Source organism: Dromiciops gliroides, chromosome 1 (assembly GCF_019393635.1).
Source record: "Dromiciops gliroides isolate mDroGli1 chromosome 1, mDroGli1.pri, whole genome shotgun sequence".
NCBI lineage: Eukaryota > Metazoa > Chordata > Mammalia > Microbiotheria > Microbiotheriidae > Dromiciops > Dromiciops gliroides.
Genome location: NC_057861.1, coordinates 452,446,515 through 452,467,011, shown reverse-complemented (window position 1 = coordinate 452,467,011; position 20,497 = coordinate 452,446,515). Strand labels below are relative to the sequence as shown.

General features: G+C 37.7%; 1 protein-coding gene and 1 non-coding gene across 2 annotated transcripts in view; both read right to left on the bottom strand.

Annotated features, from left to right (window-relative positions):
• The window catches only part of ADGRV1 (adhesion G protein-coupled receptor V1), a 786,537-nt gene extending 768,383 nt beyond the window's left edge, over positions 1-18,154 (bottom strand). Inside the window, 1 exon segment of the mRNA XM_043996987.1 lies at positions 18,060-18,154. Coding sequence (XP_043852922.1) covers positions 18,060-18,081 — 22 coding nt within the window. The 5' untranslated portion in view covers positions 18,082-18,154.
• LOC122737657 lies at positions 2,613-2,714 on the bottom strand. The gene has a single exon (XR_006354466.1). It is a non-coding gene; the product is annotated as a U6 spliceosomal RNA (small nuclear RNA).
• Positions 18,155-20,497: the final 2,343 nt, after the last annotated feature.

The window sequence follows — 20,497 nt, the reverse complement described above, 5'->3', positions numbered from 1 at the left end:
TCACACAATAGATTTGGAAGCATTCCTTCATTCTCACTTTCATATATTACTTTCTGAATAATGCTGGCATAACACATATATCCATTTTGGTGGAAAGAGGCTCTAAGAGATGAAAGAAAGAAGGAGGAAGAGAGGGAGGGAGCAAGGGAGGGAGAATTTATTAAGGAATTATTACTTGCCAGGCACTGAGTTAAATGCTTTACAAATATTATCTCAATTGATAATAACAACCCAGGGACGTAGGTGCTATTAATAGCCCCTAAGGCAAACAAGGGTTGAGTGACTTGCTCAGGGTCACATAGCTAAGAAGTATCTGAGGCTAGATTTGAACTCAGATTTTCTTGACTCAAGGCCCAATGCTGTATCTACTGTGCCACAATGAAGACACAAATAAAAAAAGAACATTAGTTCCTGCCCCCCATAAACCGTCCATTCTGTTGGTGGCAGGGTGGGAGAGGGTTGTGAGAAGAGAACACATACAGGGATGAGTAAATAGATATAAACATTGGAGGAAGGGAGGAGGCAGATACACAAGAGTCTTCTCATCTATGCTCCTATGATCCTCTGCAATATAGCCCATTCTTAATTCTCTCCCCTTCCCAGTCTCAGCTGACCCCAAGACAACCTTTAGGACTTACAGCATAATTTAAGAACTACTGAAGACAAAGTTCCCCATAGGGCAAGAATCCAGTACAAGTAGTTAGCAGCCTTGAGAAATCTGAATAAGCTCACATAATTCTTTTGGGAGGGTAAACTGTGGAGCTACTGGGGTGTTCTATCATCCTCTATACCACTCTGGCTTCATCTGGGCAAGGGATTCCCATCCAAAACTTAAGAAGTAGAAAGGAAATTGGGGGGGGGGGGCAGCTAGGTGGCACAGTAGATAGAGCACCAGCCCTGGAGTCAGGAGTACCTGAGTTCAAGTCCGGCCTCAGACACTTGACAACTTACTAGCTGTGTGACCCTGGGCAAGTCACTTAACCCCAACTGCCTCACACACACACAAAAAAGGAAATTAGGGGGATTGGATTACCTAAGTAGCACAATCTGTGATATGGACTTTTATGGAGCTGGATGTGAGCAACCTATAAGTTTGGAAGGTGCATCCCTCCTCAAAGGTGAGACTGATACCTTCACTCTTTGTTGAGATATAGTAATTGGGAATCCCTACAGCTAAGCCTATACACTCTGCAGAAGAAATCTATCATTCAGTGAGATTAAAAGAACTCATTAGGCTCACATTGGCACCCATGGTCACCAGGGAGTCGTGGCTTCCCCCTTGTTACTAGAAAATATCAAAAGATAATACATACAAGAGTAATACATACTTGTGTGTGAGAGAGAGAGAGACAGACAGACAGACAGACAGAGAGAAGGAGGAGGAAGGAGGAAGAGAAAGGAGGAGGGGGAAGAGAAGAGGGGAAGAAGAAAGAGAAGAGAGGAGAGGAAGGAGGGGAGGAGGAAGAAAAAGTAGGCAGTGAAAATGATAGTGAATGTTCAATATTAAAGAATTATTTAATTATTTAAGAGGACACTGTGATAGGTGGGTCCATCCTCCTGGTAATAAAAGATATAGACTCATCTGTTTCTCTATTGAATTTAATATCTACCCCAAACTCTCTGTCTTTAATCTTCCCTTGCTTGGTTCAGATAAGGGTGGAGTTCATAAATATGCCCACTCTCCCAAACCCTATTCCATGTTTACAAACTCTTCTGTCATACTACAATTATAAGAAACAGTATGTTCCTCCCCCTTTTTCCTCATTTCTGCCCTAATATATTCCCTTTTTCCTTCTCTCTTCTCTTAAACAAAACAAAACAAAATTATCCCAAGGCCCATATTTGTCTTTCTTTGTTCCCCTGATAACTTGAAAACAGTTGGATTCTGAAGGAACACTAGGCTTTTCTTCTATTTGAATGAATGTAAGAACTTCATCATAATTTAGCCCCTTCTATTTCCTCATATGTAGTTAACTTTGTACATTTCTCATATCCTGTTTATATTTTTTGTATTTTAAAAATTCTCCCCAGTGCTAGTGTTTTCATCGAGAAAAGTTAAAAGTCCTCTATTTTGTCAAAATTCTATTTTTCCTCTGTAGTATTATATGCAGTTTTCTAGAATTAATTGTTTTTAATTTAAGACTTTTGCTTTTTGGAATGTCATATTCCAGGATTTCCTCTCTTTTGTATAATTGCAGCGGAGTCTTGTGGATCTTGACTGTATTGAACTCTTTCTTTCTGGCTGCTTTAAGAATTTTCTCTTTGATTTGGAACTTTTGTATTTGGGTTATTATATTCCTAGTGATTTCAGTTTGTGATTGCTTCCATATGGTGATAGATGAATTCTCCTTTATTCACTTTGTCCTCTAGTTATTATATATCTCAACAATTACTGCTCATTTTCACCTGCTGATGGCCTCCTCCTTTTTCTCCTCCTCCTTTTAAAATTCAATTTTATCTTATTTTCAGTTCCAAATTCTCTCCTCCCTTTTCTTCACCCATTAAGAAGGTAAAAATCAATAAATAAAACCCATTACAAATAGGCATAGGCACGAAAACCAAAATTTAACATTAGCAATGTGCCCCCCAAAAAAAAGACAAGAAAAAGAAAGAAAAATATGAAATGCTTCACAAATTTTCATGTCATCGTTGCACAAGGGCCATGTCAACCTTCTCTGGATCATTCCAATTTTAGTGTGTGTATACATATATACATATATGTATGTACATATGTACATACATGTATGTGTATGTGTGTGTGTGTGTTAACTAAGTGAGCACTCTAGCTTCCTTCTAGACTTAGCTCAAATCCAACATTCTGTAAGAAGTTTTTACTGGTCTCACTTCCTCTCCACTCTCACCCTCCACTCCCAACTGTGCCTTTTCTCTAAGATCACCTCCCAGTTACACTGTATGTATTTTATATGTACACAGTTGTTTGCTCTCCCATTACTATGTGAACTCCGTGAGGGCCAGAACCATAGCTTTTGCCTTTCTTTCTATCCCAGGCACTTAGCACAATACCTAGTATATAGTAAGTGCTTGATAAATGCTTGTTGACTGACCACTGACATTTTCTACAATGACTAAAACATTGTAAAGAAAAGCAAATTTAAAAGACTTTAGAACTGGTCAATTTGATGATAGACCAGGACTCCACAAGACCCATGATAAAAGTAGTGCACCCCCACCTCTTGACAGAGAAGTGGTATACTACAGGTACAGAATCAATCACACATTATTTGGGTTTTTTAACATTTATTTTAAAATTTTGAGTTCTAAATTCTCTCCTTCTTTCCAGCCTCCCTTCCCCCCATTGAGAAGGCAAGTAACAAGTCATGGAAAATATATTTCTTACAAAAATGGAACAAAGAAAAAAAAAGACAATGAAAAACAATATGCTTAAATCTTCACTTACAATTCAATTCTCTCTGGCGGTAGATTTTTCATCATGACTCCTTTGGAATTGTCTTGGATCATTGTCTTGATTAGAATAGTTAAGTCTCTCACAGTTAATCACTGTTACAGTAGTGTTGTAACAGCATACAATGTTCTTTCTCCTAGTTCTACTCACTTCACTTTGGATCTGTTCATATAAGTCTTTCCATCCCCCTCATCATTTCTTATACCATAACAATATTCCATCACAATCATATACCACAACTTATTCAGTCATTCCCCAACTAATGACAGACACACATTTTTAGACACAGGCAATTTGTGGATTTGTTTTGTTTAATGATGCTTATTTCAAGGAAGAACTTTTTAAGAGGGGGTGTAAAATTGGCACAAACAAAAAAGAGGTCACAATAGTGATTTTTTTTAAAAAAGAAAAGACAATCAAGGAAGCACTTTTTTAATGCATAGAAGAGAACAAAAGTCAGTGCAGAAGGATCACAATCAAGCCAAATTTGAAACATACATATATATGTAAATATATACACACAGCAAGCTATACGTCCTAGAAATTCATTGTGTGATATAAAATCCTCTTATTGTGTTCTTTACACACATGAAAATTCAAACATGAAATTTTGATGTTTGTCAAGCTCAGAATAACAAAAAAATTAAAATTAAAATTCTGAAAAAGGGGATTGGGGGGCAGCTAGGTGGCACAGTGGATAAAGCACTGGCCCTGGATTCAGGAAGACCTGAGTTCAAATGTGACCTCAGAAACTTGACATTTCCTAGCTGTGTGACCCTGGGCAAGTCACTTAACCCTCATTGCCCCACCAAAAAAAAAGGGGGGGGGGAATTGAGGAAATACTCTACAGAGAAATCTAAATACTTGCTATACTGGAATTTTCTTATATAAAACACTACTTAAAATAACTGGACCACTGAAAGGACATGAACAGATAGTTTTCAAATCAAGTAATCAAAGCTATATATAGTCATATAAAAATGCTTTAAATCACCATTGATTAGAGAAATGCAAATTAAAAGAACTCATCTCACACCTATCAGATTAGCTAAAATGATAGACTAGGAAAATTATAAATGCTGGGGGGGGGGGAATGTAGGAAAATTGTGACACTAATGCACTGTTGGTAGAGTGGTGAATTGATCCAAATTCTGGAGAACAAGTTGATACTATATCCAATGTGCTATAAAACTGTACATGCCCTTTGATCCAATATTATCACTACTAGGTCTATATTCCAAAGAGATTTTTTTTAAAAAAAGGAAAATGACCTATCTCTACAAAAATATTTTTGAAATCTCTTTTCGTGGTGGCAAAGAATAACTGAGGAATGACTGAATGAGTTTTGGTATATGATTGTGATGGAATACCATTATGCTGTAAGAAATGATGAATAGGATGATAGGAAAACCTGGAAAGACAGAAAGTGATGCAAAGTGAAGTGATTAGAACAGAGAGAACATTGTAGCAACAGCAATATTGTACAATGATCAATTCTAAATGACTTAGCTATTCTCAACAATGCAATAATCTAAGACACTTCCAAAGGACTCATGATGAAAAATGCTATCCACCTCCAGAGAAAGAATTGGTAGAGTCTGAATGCAGATTGAAGCATACTATTTTTCACTTTTTTTTTCATTGTTTTTTTGGGGGTCTGTTTTCCTTCACTACATGGAAAAACATATGGAAATATATTTTCCATGGTTACACATGTATAAGCTATATCAAATTGCTTACAGTCTCAAGGAGGGGGGAGAGGGGAGGGAAGTAGGGAGAGAATTTGGAACTCAAAGATATTTTAAATGAATGTTAAAATTGTTTTTACATAAATTGGGAAAAATAAAATATTATTTTAAAAAAATATTTAGGCCAGTGACTGGACATTGGAAATGCTTTTGTTAAGGTAAGATTCATTACCAAGAGATCTTATATGGATTTTTAAAAATCTAACTGCTAGGGGCAGCTAGGTGGCGCTGTGGATAGAGCACCGGCCCTGGAGTCAGGAGGACCTGAGTTCAAATCCGGCCTCAGACACTTAACACTTACTAGCTGTGTGACCCTGGGCAAGTCACTTAACCCCAATTGCCTCACTAAAAAAAAAAAAATCTAACTGCTAGGGGGCAGCTAGGTAGCACAGTGGATAGAGCACAGGCCCTGGATTCAGGAGTACCTGGGTTCAAATCCGGCCTCAGACACTTGACACTTACTAGCTGTGTGACCCTGGGCAAGTCACTTAACCCTCATTGCCCTGCAAAAAAAAAAAAATGCAAAAAACAAAAAACAAAAAGAATACAGTCATCACAATGACTACAGTGATGTCCATGGAAAGAAAAATCTAACTGCTAGATACATTTCAGATAAGATTTAAAAGGACAAATGCATACTTTTTAAGTTAGGCAAAATACTGTGAATAGAAGTCAAATAACAATTTATACAATAATAACAACAATACTGCAAAGACAACCAACTCTGAAATACTTTAGAACTCTCATAAACATAATGACCAACCATAATTCCAGAGGACTCAAGATGAAACATTCTACCTAATACCTGATAGTAACAGACATTTAGGGAGTGGTCAATTATTAAGTGTAAATATGGATATTATTCTCTTTTGATATTTTAAGGATTCACATTCCAGGACAGAAAAATATACACATTGTAGATGAAATCACTGTAACGGATAGTTGTTATTCACTGCACAAAAGGAGAGTCTAATCTGGAGAGTGGAGTAGAATGGTTGTTTTATTTTTTCTTTCACAGAAATAATTTTGATATACAAACAAAATGCATCACAAAAATGTATTTTTTTAAACGATTCAGGTACATGACTAGAGACAAAACAGGAATAATATCCATTAACTAGTTTGTTTTCACCAGCAACTTTCAGATTAGTGGATTATTGACACTTTTCATGTTAATCTCATGGTTTATTATATTATCCTTTGTAAGGCTTCTTAGAATAGCCAAAATGATGTTTGTTTATTTTTTAGTCCAGTATGTAGTCTTGAAAACAAAGAAGAAATATATCATTTTGCCTGAGAACAAATACTGCTTTGATGTGCTGTGAGTCTCTAATGAAGACAGAAGGCAGGAGGGAGTTCAGGTAATAGCTAAACTCTACCAAAAACTAATGCACTGCAACAATATAACAATAATGTGATATTTACAACCTATTTTAGATATGAAGATTGTATTTACTACTTATTCCCTGTCCAGCATGCTGACCTCCTGAAATAAGATTCTTCTTCATGTTTTCTATGTTTCATGTATATTTAACTATATATTTATTCATAAGTATGCTTTCTGAACACGAGTTTAGATCTGAACAAGAATAACAAGGTTGGGGTGCTAGATAAAGCACAGGAAAAAAAAAGGAGTTCAAGATATCAGCCAAGGGCTCTGAAAAAGACCTATTTGTACAAAAATATTTATAGCATCTCTTTTTGTGATGGCTAAGAATTTAAAATCAAAGAAGTGCTTGTGAATTGGGGAATGGCTCAGGAGCAGGATGATTTCAGAAAGGCCTGGAAAGACTTATATGAACTGATGTATAGTGAAGTGAGCAGAACCAGGAGAATGCTGTGCACAGGTGACAGCAATATTGTTTGATGAAGAACTGTGAATGACAGCTATTCTCAGCAATACAATGATCCAAGGCAATCCCAAAAGGCTAAAGATAAAGCAGACTACCCACCTTCAAAGAAAGAATTGATATGACTGAACACAGACTGAAGCATGTTATTTTTCACTTTCTTTCATTTTTTCTTTTATCCAAATTTCCTTATACAAAATGACTAATATGGCAATTGCACATGTACAACCTATATTTGATTGCTTACTGACTCAGGGAGTGGGGAGTAAAGGGACAGAAGGAGAGAGAGAATTTGGAACTCAAAACAAAATAAAAGTGTTTATTAAAATTTAAAAACAAGCAAACAAAAACCAAGGGCTTTGGAAAGAGCCAAGAAAGAAGAGACTACAACTACTATCCTATCATAGACAATTAAGTTTGCCTCACAAGGAAGAGTGAATATGAAAAAAGGAAGAAAGTAGAGGTATATATAAGCTTCATATATTTAAGTCCCCAGATAATAATTTGAGTAAACAATTTAAGTAAATTTTGGCAAATGATTTTAATAGGCTCTGATGATTCAAGGAATAAATTTCAGAGACCGACATGGGTAAATAGATTTTCCAATTGTGAACATTGCTATTTTTTTTCAGGGCATTGGGGGTTAAGTGACTTGCCCAGAGTCACACAGCTAGTGTCAAGTGTCTGAGGCCAGATTTGAACTCAGTTACTCCTGAATCCAGGGCCAGTGCTTTATCCACTGCACCACCTAGCTGCCCCCAACATTGCTATTTTTAATTGTTATTTTATCTTACTTGTTAAAATTAAAAAGTATCTTCTTTCCCTCTGACTCCTCCAATTAGGGAAGGGAAAAGAAGAAGAAAAACAAAACCCTTGCAAAATATATGCATAGCCATGCAAAACAGGCTCCCATATTGGGCTTTGTCCAAAAATGTATGAATTGTAACTTATTTATAGGAATGGGGACAAGAACCAAATGCTGGGAATTCAAATGGATAAGGAAGAAGGGGAATGGTGAATAAGGACTGTGCAACAACTCTGCCTGCATCATAAATGCCTCCATAGTTGATAAGAAACTATCTGCTTACTAGATTTGGAGAATACTATATATGACACAGAAACATAGCAAACGTGCCTGAGGTAATCACTCATGATTCCAAGCACTATCCCAAAACACATATCTAATAGGGCAAGAGTGCATTTATCCTAGTACAGACACATACACACAAACTAAATATGTTTGATATATAGTCACACCACAGTCCTTCATATTTGTAAATTACTACTGCAAGTGACTACTACCAATCTGTTGGTTTAAAATATAAACACATAAATGCACAGCAGTTCTTTATTGCATGCATCAAAAGTGTTCTTTGTTTTGCATCTGTGGCTATTATTCCCATACAAGGCCCTCTGTCTAGCATTTTAAATCGTTCACAATCTAGCTTCAGCCTATCTTTTCAAGCTACTGACACATTACTTCCCCTCAAATAAAGTACAGTCCATCCAAATTATCTATATAATCTTATCTGCCTCTATGGCTTTGCACAGTCTGTTTCCTGAACACATAATCCCATTCCTAGAATGTTCTACTCTCACCTTGGAATCATTAGTTCTTTCAAAGCTCAGTTCAAATAGTTTCCCTCGGGGCTTTTTCCTGATTTCCTCAGGTATGTCCCTTCTCCAAAAAACAAAAAACAATTTCACTTTGCATTTATTTATCAGAGATCATGTATCCCTCTAGTTGAATATAAAAGCCCCTTGAGGGCAGGAATGGTTTCTACTTTTTTGTGTTACCTGACACTTAGATATTTAATAAATGCTTGTTAATTGATTCATTTGCCGATTTGCCTCTAGACTCTGCCTTACTTCTGAGTGTTGCATGTTAAAGTATTCTCTGTGACTATTATTTTCCAGATGGCTATTGTTAAGCTAATGGGATATAGGTATATATTAACAGGATATCTGTAACTAAAGTCCCATCACTCTGCAAGTCACTCAAACTCTAAACTTCAGAATTAATTTTTTACTTATCCTTCCCATTTACCCCCCAAATCTAGCTAGTCACCAAACCCGAATGATTCATCTGTTATTTTTCTCATTCATTTATTCATTTCCATTCCCCCTCACTTCAATTTTGTATTGTTATCATAACATTCTAATTATCTTCCCAATTTCAACCTATCCTACACATATCCACCAGATTAGTCTTACTAAAACACCATTTCTAAATCATTCTCAAAACTTCCCTAGTCACTGCATGATAAAGTCCAAATTCCTTTAGCTGGCAATCAAGACCATCCACAAACTGGTCCCAATTTAACATTCCAAACTTAACTTACACTATTCCTCAATTTCAATCTTTGCTCTAAATATCCTGGTTCATTCACTGTTAACTTCCCTGTTCCTGCCTTCATGGCTTTGTTATTTCCCAAACTTATAATACAATATACCCTACTCTCTACCTTTCCTATCCATATTTCAAGGTTCAGATCAAGTCCTCTGCCAGATCACCAAAGGACAAACTTGCCAGCTCCTCTGATTGATCCTTGTGATCATTGGCTAATTGGCTGCCTACTCAGTTGCTCAATTATAAATTTCAATAATTTACTGATTAATCCAAATTTGGGGGGCAGGGGCAATGAGTGTTTGGTAACTTGCCCAGGGTCACACAGCTAGTAAATGTCAAGTGTCTGAGGCCAGATTTGAACTCAGGTCTTTCTGAATCCAGGGCCAGTGCTTTATCTACTGTGCCACCTAGCTGACCCCAATTAATCCAAAATTTTAACTGTGTATAGGGCATCTTTTGCACAGTTACAAATAATATATACATATGGCACATACATATACATGTATATGCATAGCATGTACATATGTGTAAGCACATTTAGGCACAATTCATATGTGTGTACACATACATACATACATACATACATACATACATACATACATACATACATACCCATACATTGATGTTAGATTCATGGATAGGCTGGAAAATATTTAAACTAGCTCTCCAGGGGAGGAATGTATTATCACATACATTTAAGTATACATTTAATCTGCCTTACTGACATTTTCTCTATGCCATTCTTAAGTTTAAACAATGAGCAAGACAATAAATTGAAGCCTGATTTGTAGTATTTGCTGATTTCCAAAGTGTGAATGCTCACGGAGCTCTCATGAGCTGCTTCCAGTTGGTTCCAGCAACACCCCTGGTTAGATTACCTTCAAATATGTCCTCAAAGTTATATTTGTCACTTAAAGGATACATATAGATGCAATAATTCTTCTTTCTCTTTTCACTTCTCTGGTCCATGTTAAAAATTCTTTGAAAAATGGGGATTTATTATTATTCTTTCAAATCATTGTATAATTGGATCTTCTCCCAGAGAATACTGACTTACAAGGTGAACTGAACTAAAATATTGTCCTGTGATATGGATTAAAGGATATTATCACTTCAATTATACTGACAAAAGGATTATCATGGCATATTCCTTACAGATGAATACAGGCACGCATTATGAAAATGTGATGCTACCTAATTACCAGAACACATTACTAAAGGAGCTGCTAACAAAATTCACATTTTAAAATGATCATGCAGATACTAAAGTAACCTGCGCCTCCTCTGCATTTGGATTAGACAGAATTAATTTATCACAAACCAAATGCCTCTGTACTTGGATTAGACATAGTTAATTCATTATCACATTCAAGCAGAGAATTGATTTTTACATTTGTATTTTACACATATTCCCTGTAGGATTTTTTTTCTCAAAAGGAAAAAATCAATCTGAATAACTTAAGACTATCTTTTAAAAATTGTTGAGGCCTCTATGTTCCACTAATTTATTCCCATATTTGTGCTCCCTATTTATTGACTTACAAAGTACAAACAGAAATAAACTATTCAACAGTTGCTCACAATACTCTCCTTTTCCCCCCTTAGAACTGCATTTTATTTGAAGCCATTCTGAATCTTTCAACCTATGCCACATTTCAATAATGACTATTTAATAATTACAATCATTCCCTTATTAGCTTGGCATTTCATTTTCCTTGGTCTATGGCACCCTATAGTTCAAGACAAGGAAATCTCTTTGTTGATTAGTTATTTAAAACCAGCAACAATAACTATGCTGGAAAGAAAGGTACTTTGAGAGGATTACATAAGAGCCAGTTCTTAACAGCACCAAACTGAGAGCAGCAAATTACAAACCCAAGTACTTCGTAGCAAGTAACCAAATTGGCTAGTTGAAATGCTAATTGCCATTCAGCAAAGCTAAAGACAGACAGGGGACCTTGTGCTTCATAGAATGACATGCATTTTTACTCCAGTTCTGCACCATTGTCTTGCTGAGAATCATTTGAAATCTATTCAGAAAGGTAGCTCTTTCCCTAACCTTTAAAAATGTGGGAAATTTATTTGGCTCTAACCAGCACCGCAGATCTGCTGATGTGCCAAAAAACCTGAACAGATGGCTGGATTAAGGCCATGTTAAACCCTTAATAAAGTAGCCACTAATAAAGCATGAAAGAGTTCAAAGCTCAAATATATAGGATCAATTCAGAAAATGTGTTTGGGGAAAAGTTTTTCATATACCAGATGAGCTATGAGAAAGAGCATAATCAACTACTTTAATTTTTAAAACATGGACATCATCAATGCTATTGATGTGGAATGTTTGTAATGTTCAGGAGAAAGAAATAAAAAGGCATTATGGAAGTAGAAATTATCCTACCCAAATATACAAAAAATATACAAACCCTAAAAAGGTCTATTAGCATAAATTTAAAACTAATTTGTTGAAAATATGCCAAGAGCTCTGAGCTCAACTCAGTTTTCTCCTCCATACAAAAGAGAAGCATTTCTGTGTGTACTTTATACAAACTGAGCATTTAATAAATGCCTATTGAATGAATGAATAAGAAAGCCTCCCTCCAGCTCCTTTCCTAGATTTCCAAGTATAGCCAATTTTATGTCTGATTATAACAGAAAAGTAAAATGGCTCTGAGTTACCTATTTAGTAGGCAGAGAAATTTATTGCTTGTGTACAGTTTTAGGAATACAGTACACCACAGAGCCTCTGGGAACATAAAAGTAGCTAGCTCCCCTACTCCACCCTTTTCCTTTTCCACCTCCTCTTCATCCTCCTCCTCTACCATGCTTCTTGTCAGCGTGACATAGACAGGGGTATACTCAGGTGCCACAACTCCATGTGTGGCCCAATACCTAAACATAATGGGAAGCACCAGGATTGTGTGAGAAAATGCCTACCTAGCCTGAACACAAAGTGAGAAAGCAAGACATGAATACCAAGTGAGAAAAAGCCATTTGCCTTATTTTGTTTTGAATAATTTTTTTAAAAAAGGTCTAGAGAGGAGCAGCTAGGTGGCACAGTGGATAAAAGCACTGGCCCTGGATTCAGGAGGACCTGAGTTCAAATCCAGTCTCAGACACTTGACACTTACTAGCTGTGTGACCCTGGGCAAGTCACTTGACCCCCATTGCCCTGCAAAAAAAAAAAAAAGAAAGAAAGAAAAAGAAAAAGAAAGGTCTAGAGAATTCATTAACATTTTCATTTTTCTTCTGCATCAAATAATTTTTTATTAACCTATAAATACCTAAACATTAGGATGAAAAAGTAATCAATTTAAGCAATAGTTCAACTTAAAACAATTTCAAGTGATGATAAACTTTTAAAAGTAGCTTTCATCCTTGCTTTCCAATGGTTTATAAGTGATGTAATGTTAACTTGGCAGACAATTGAAGCATTTTTTTTTAAGTGAGGCAAATGGAGTTAAGTGACTTGCCCAGGGTCACACAGCTAATAAGTGTTAAGTGTCTGAGGCTGGATTTGAACTCAGGTAATCCTGACGCCAGGGCAGGTGCTCTATCCACTTCGCCACCTAGCTGCCCCGAACCATATTATTTTTAACCATAAATATCAGAATTAAAATGTTTTCAAATGCCACATTTCTATTGTAGTGATTCAAGAGGAAAAAATATTATTTTATAGATAAAATACATGTTTAAAATATGGGGGCAATTTTTTCTGAAGAGCTAAATATGTTTGACATTATATACAAGCAAAGAACATTCCTGAAAAATCTACGAAAAAAAAAATGAGAGAAAATGGAGTGTTTCAAGTTACATATTTAGAGATAAGGCTCAGGATAACTGAGTTGTCCCAGATAAATTGGTAAAAGAGTAATTAATTCATTCAATCGATATTTTACTGCCTACTATGAACTCATAAAAGAGATGATGATAGATAGATAGAGATGATAGAGATAGATAGAAAGACAGACAGATAGCTAAATAGACAATAAATAATAGATAAGCTTGAAAACAGCAACTACTACCCATAATTCTGTTTTCTCATCTCTATAAGATTAGAGAGGCAGCAATAGATTAACGGATAGAGGGATAGCCACAAAATCAGAAAGACCTGTTTTCAGGTTAGGGCTTTGACACATATTAGCTGTGTGACTTCATGGAGGATACTTAACCTCTCAGTACTCCCCAAAATAACCTCTGAGACAGTAAAATGCCAAACAGTTGCTGATATACAGCATTGGTAGAGTTACCTACACTTTATACATCCCTTATGCAGATGAAGTCACAGGTCCACAACTGCGCACCCTGACCCTTGTGCATTTTTGAAAACTCTTTAGAGAAAGATTATGGGCTGAGCTAGGACTAAGGAAGATCTGGGTTCAAATCCTGCCTGTGACACTTATTAGACTGTGAGCTCTTTGAGTGTAGGCACTGGGTTGTTGTTGTTGTTTTGGGTTTGGGGTGTTTGTTTGTTTGTTTGTTTGTTTGTTTGTTTCATTGTATTCTCAGCACTTACAGCACAGTACCTGGAACATAGAAGGCACTTAATAAATGTAAGTTGAGTTACTGACTGATAAATTGTATTATTCTGGAGAAGTCACCTAACTTCCTAGAACCTCAGGTAAATTCTCTAGGATTTATCTACTAACAGATGAGGACCTCCCAAAAATGAAGCAATTCCAAATGTTTCCCATATCCCCATTTAAAAAAAAAAACATTAAAATGGACTATGTGTATAGGGAGGATATCTTTGATCAAAACATGAGAAAGGAACAGGTAGAATTTTGTAGACAATTTCATATAGTAGAAAAATTAAGTCACATAACTGACAGCAAAAGACTATAAGATCTTGCTGTGTTCATTATTTATGATTTTAAGACAGCATTTTACTTAACAAATCAGAGCGAGACCTTAAAGGATATCCTACAAAAAGGCAATCAACACGTACATTAAAATCATGCAAAACCCTATGAAAGATATACTACAGAAATAATTTTGTTCAATCATTAACTGAATTTTTATATCAATCAAGATCTTAAGCAGGGAGTTCACCAAAGGACTCACCAATAGATGGAAAATACTCTGCATAAGGTCTTAACAAAGGGACAGGCACTAGACCTATGATTTTCATTGATATTAGAAACTCACAGGCGAAGAAACTCCCTCTATCAATTCTGGACAGCACCTTCTCTACAACATACAGTCTTTTTCTTTTCTTTTTTTCTTGGAGGGGCAGGAGGCAATTCGGGTTAAGTGACTTGCCCAGGGTCACATGGCTAGTAAGTGTTAAGTGTCTGAGGTCACATTTGAACCTCAGATCCTCCTGAATCCAGGGCCGGTGCTCTATCCACTGCGCCACCTAGCTGCCCCTACAACATACAGTCTTAAAGAGCTGTTGAGAGTCCTTATGTTAAGCATCATGCCCAGTCACTTAGGCAATATAAATCAGAAGAAGATTTAAACCCAGGTCTTCCTGGCTTCAGGTATGGCTGTCTAGGAACACTGTCTCTTTTTTTTTTTTGGGGGGGGGTGAGGCAATTGGGGTTAAGTGACTTGTCCAGGGTCACACAGCTAGTAAGTGTTAAGTGTCTGAGGTTGAATTTGAACTCAGGTCCTTCTGACTCCAGGGCTGGTGCTCTATCTACTGCGCCACCTAGCAGCCCCTGGAACACTGTCTCTTAACAAAGATGGTACAAGATAGATTTTTCACTGATAGTAAAAGTCTAAAAATGTTCTTATGTTGCATACTATCATACAAGTTAGACTATGCTCCAGAAAACTACAAAGCCTTCTCTTCAGTGAAGGCTGAAGTAAGCCCAAAGAAAACTGTATAATCATATTGGCAAAACAAAGTGAAAAATGAATATTGTCCAGACTATGATATGAAGCATATATTAGTATATGTTTCTTAGTGCTGTAGATGGATGAGTTAGATGTAGACTTAAGCAGCATGAGAATATAAGGCTGGATAGTCGTTGTATTTGGGAAACTACAAGTTGCTTAGTGACCCTCAACTGCTTGCTGCTACAAAGCACACCATGGTCTCCGGAGAATCAAAATGACAAGTAATTTTTCAAACAAACAGTGAAAAGATGTTTAGTGGGCAAGAAGAGGCTACAGCATATTACCAAAAGTCACATGCATGTAAGATAAAGCATAGGAATTCTACCTAGTTGTAAAAACTTTTTAGTGAGACCTACATACATGAAAACACAAGATCTGATCATCATCATCATAATAAATAACATTTATATAGTATTTTAAGGTTTACAAATCACTTTACAAATATTATCTGACCTTACAAGATGTCACAAGTATATATCTAAGTGTCCAAAAAGTGATATGGAAAATAAATTGGAAAAAAAGTATAACTTAATTGGACCACGGTGTTGTTTTTTATTTAATTTTACAAGGTAAAACACAGAGTATTTTCTTTCATTGAGTTAAATAGTGGGCTCAGGAAAACAGTTAAATGTATGACCTCGATTGAGCAAGATACCTCATCTCTCTAGGTCTCAGTTTCTTCATCTATAACATGAATGATGCTAAATTAAATTTTCTCTAGGTTCCCTTCCAGCTTTGAAATTCAACATTCTGTTAATACTGTCCCACCACCCAATCCTTGTCTTTCTGAATCAGTGAAAGATTACACAGGATGTCTCAAAAGTCTTCATGCAGCCTTAAGTTTTAATGGCTAACCCACAAGATATAAATATATAGAGATACACACATATATTATATATAACATATGTTATATGCGTATGTGGGGGATATTCTTAATGAGTACTCTGTATATGGGTCTTCCTGTCCTCTCATGGGAATATTCCTTCTTTCTAATTATAGAAGCAATTCTCTTGAAGGTTCAAGGGTAACTCCTTGGCCATATTTTTGCCTGGTACCCTTTTTCTTCACACTTACTAAACCATTAACCATTAAAATGTCATACGAGAGCCAAATCATATCTTACTTGCCATGCCCATGAAACTAATGTTATTAAACAAATACTGAAGCTATGCTTGCTGACGGTAAACAAGATATTATTTTTTATTGTTTAGAAAACAAAAACATGGTACAGCTTTAAAACCACACTGAGAGTTTTGGGATACACAGTACAATGAATAGATCTCACTCTATCTCACCAGATCAGGAGCTAATACTTTTATCAAATTTACATTTACTCCTTCGAGTTGAAGATAACTTTTGATTAAGTCAATTTTTGCTTCATTCATCAAAGCCCTGTGAATTATGGAAACCTGCTCTGATCATCAGTTTTTTCAAATTCAGTGTGTCCCAAAAGTACTTAGTAGAGTTTCAAGCTTTTGAAACACATTATATATTTTGATTATCTTTAAAAATCACCATGTTTTAAGATTACGTATTATTGTTATATTTCACTAGTGGTATAGACTTTATTTAGTACCCCGTACACACTGTATTTTACACAAAGTTAATACTTGCCACTTAATTCGGCAAGTTAGTGCCCCCAGATGAGACAGTGTTACCTTCTACTTTATTGTTTAAAATTTTTAAGGTTTCCTTTTCCATTCTGATAAAGGTCTGACAGAGTAAATACATTTCTTCCGTATTCTAAGGTAGCAAATCACAACAAGAAGTAGATATACCGATTTAAAGTAATGCTCTGTTAGTCAAAAGTTCTATTTTTATCAACCTTATTTATTCCAACACTAGTGAATTATCCGCACCTTTGAGATCTAGTATCAAGCAATAAACTCATTGTGTGTGAAAGCCACTTTTAAACTATACTAATTAAGCACAAGTTTAAGGCCAAGTACTTTATAAATTGCAAGTTCTGCATTTAGTAAAACTTAAAAAAAATCTTCGTAAATTAAAAAAAGCTAAGCTTGATTTTTAAAGCATTTTTCAGGCAGGTGAAAGTTGAATAGATTTCATATTTTCAAACAGATTTTTATTTCCCAGCATTATTTTAAAATGCTCATTTTAAAAGATCGTTTGGCAGTTTCAAGAACTACTTTCGAGCACTTTTCAATTTGAAATCATATTTAGACACCTCTCCAGAACACAATCTACCTATTTACTCTTTGTAATGTGCTTTGATGTAGAACTTATTTAGAACACATTGGAGACTACTTTCTTAGAATAGCTAGATCCTTTCACTATTATTGAATATCTACGGAGTGATAATCACAAATACTTAATTTTCAACTTCAATTTTTTTTTTAATTTTAAGCTACAGTTACCATTACATACGCCGGGCGGGAGCGGGCGGGTGCGGGCGGGACGGGGGGGGGGGGGGAAGAAAGAAGGGAAAACTCCTCGTCTAGTTATTTCGTTTTCACCTTCTTTTATATCAACCAACTTTTCAAAGGATGCAACGTAAAGGCTTGCAAATTGGGAAACGGACAGGGCAGCGGGTTGTCGGCTGAGGTTGATAGAGTCTGCGGTGAAGTCCCCTCCTGCCAGCTAGCTGGGGGGTTGGAGGCGGGGGGCACGACCTGGAGAGCATTGAGCTCAGCACAGCTCAGCCGCAGGACCCACCAGACAGAGCAGCTTCTGTGACCGTCAGCATCCCCCCCGCCGCCGGCACCGCCATCTACGTCCCGCCCTCTTGCAACAGGTGCTGTGGGGTTTGAGAACCTCCACGTCGGGGGAGCGCACAAAATATGATGCTCCCCGAATTGCACCCTCCCCAGCCTGCCAAAGACTCTTACCTGGACCCGAGGACAAGGACATCCGTGTCCTCTGGACAAAGCCGTTTGGAAACACGGGCTCCCCTGCCACCAGCCTTCTTTCCCAGTTTGCTTCTCCCCGGCTCCTGAATCTCTCCCGTTATCTGGTTGCTTAAGAAAACTCGCTCCTCTTCCCTCCTCCCTCCCTTCCTCCAGCTCCAATAGAACTAGCGGCTCCTGGGGCCCCGCGTACCTGACCAGAAGAGCAGGGGTGGACGGCCACCACAACGCGCACTCTACTGCGCAACAGGGACCGGGAGGCTTTTACGCCGTCGTCGAAACACCCTGCTTCGGGCATCCCTAATGGTCTCGTCCAGCAGAGAGGCGCCCGGGCTGGGCCACGGGGGCGCGTGGCAGAGCATCTCCCCTGCGTGTAGGTGCTCTCGCCTCCAGCCTGCTCAGTCCCAGAGCATCCCCCAGGGCGTAGGGAGCTGCCCCTTACCTGGGGAGTCCGCAGCGCCTCCCTCTGACGCTACCCCCCCACACACACACACACCAGCCCAGAGGCGCACTAGAGCCGCGTTACCTCACCTACAGGAGGTAGCCTATCCACAACAGTTCATCTCGAAGAGCTGTTGCACTTTTTCTCACTTGAAGCGCTACTAAGGACTTTAGGACAGACTGTATTCAAAAAATTGAGAACAAAAACAAGTTCCCATGATTCATAAGATTTTGAGGAAGGAAGCCCACTACAGACATAACACTCTTTTGATTTAAGTCTGTAGCAGCTGCAAGGGTTAACTTTATTGGCACTCTCCATCCTCCATGGCACACCCCCAACAAAGTAGTCAAATCTCCGGCCCTTTCTTCTATAAGATCGTCCATTTTTATAGCCCATTGGACTTCTTGGATAGAATTTTCTAGCTGGAAGGATCCTTGGGGTTGATCTAAACTGATCTTCTCCGCAGGAATGTGTTGAGAGAGGCCGGGGCTGATAAGTGACTTACCTCGAGTCACACAACTAAATGGTGGAGCTGGACAAGAAGAGTCTCCTCAACTCTCAACTCAGTGTTTATACCTTCCATAATCTTTGAAGTGTTTGATACCACCCGAAAAGGAATTCTTAATGTGTTTCTGATGTGCCAGTGTAGCAAAAAATCAAGAGATTCAAAAGAATGAAAAAGCAACAAAACAGACCAATGCTGTTCGCTGCAAGGGCTGCTGGGATCACAGAGGCCCTGGCCCTGGGGCAGCCCGGGCTCCTACTTCCACCGGCAGCTCCGCAGCCGCAGCAGCAGCCATTTCCAAGATGGCAATGTTTCTGGGCTCCAACCCTTACAACTGGCAGAACTGGGAGGACTTGAACTTCTCTTTTTCATGTCAAATTTACCTTGGAGAAAATTCCTACATCCAAAAGACCAAAGAAAAGTGTGGGAAAAAATGCAATGTTTGTGCCGTTGCCTTTCACAGTGTTCCTTGCTGTCCCATAAGACTTTAGCATGTCGCAAACCTGCAGCGAGCTAAAAAACGTTTGTTAGACCTCTCATTTTGGGCCTAGAATATGGCTGATCTATTCAGGTCCCTGATGCAGGGCTGCCTTAGTCTGAGGTAATGTATTGTGATCTACTAACTCCAGCAGTGAATACTACACTCAGAATATTGAATGAGAGATTTGGAAGGACTCTGATAGAGCTTGGCCAGTCAGTGTCCTTGGGAAGGCCACAGTCACTGGGGACATGCTGCTCACATTGGCTCAGACCACCCCTTACTACAAACAGAATCATCCTCAAAGAGTGTACAGACATGAGAAACCTACAGACCCTGATGATCCTCTTGCTGATCGCTAGTATGGTATTAATGATCCTATGGCAGAGAAGCCTTGTCTGCATTTCCAAAGGACTCATGATGGAAAATGTTCTCCATAGCCAGAAAAAAAGAACTGTGGAATCTGAATGCAGATTGAACCACACTGTTTCTACTTTTTTGTTGTTTTCTTTTTTGAGGTTTTCCCCTTTTGTTCTGATCCTTCTTTCACAAAATAACTAATGCAGAAATATGTTTTATGTGATTGTACATATATAACCTATATCAGATTGCTTTCTGTCTTGGGGAGAGAAAAAGGAAGGGAGAAAGGGAGAAAAATTTGAAACTCAAAATCTTATAAAAAAAAATTGAGGGGGGCAGTTAGGTGGTGTAGTGGATAAAGCACCGACCTTGGATTCAGGAGTACCTGAGTTCAAGTCTGGCCTCAGACACTTGACACTTAACTAGCTGTGTGACCCTGGACAAGACATTTAACCCTCATTGCCCTGCAAAAAAAAAATGTTGAAAACTATCTTTGCAAGTAACAGGAAAATAATAAAATTATTTTATGATAAAAAAAAACAAAACAAAACAATGCCTTGTGTGGACCCACCAGATGACCACTAACATTCTATATGTTGGTAACCTGGAAGATAGTGAGATTGATGTCAGAAATA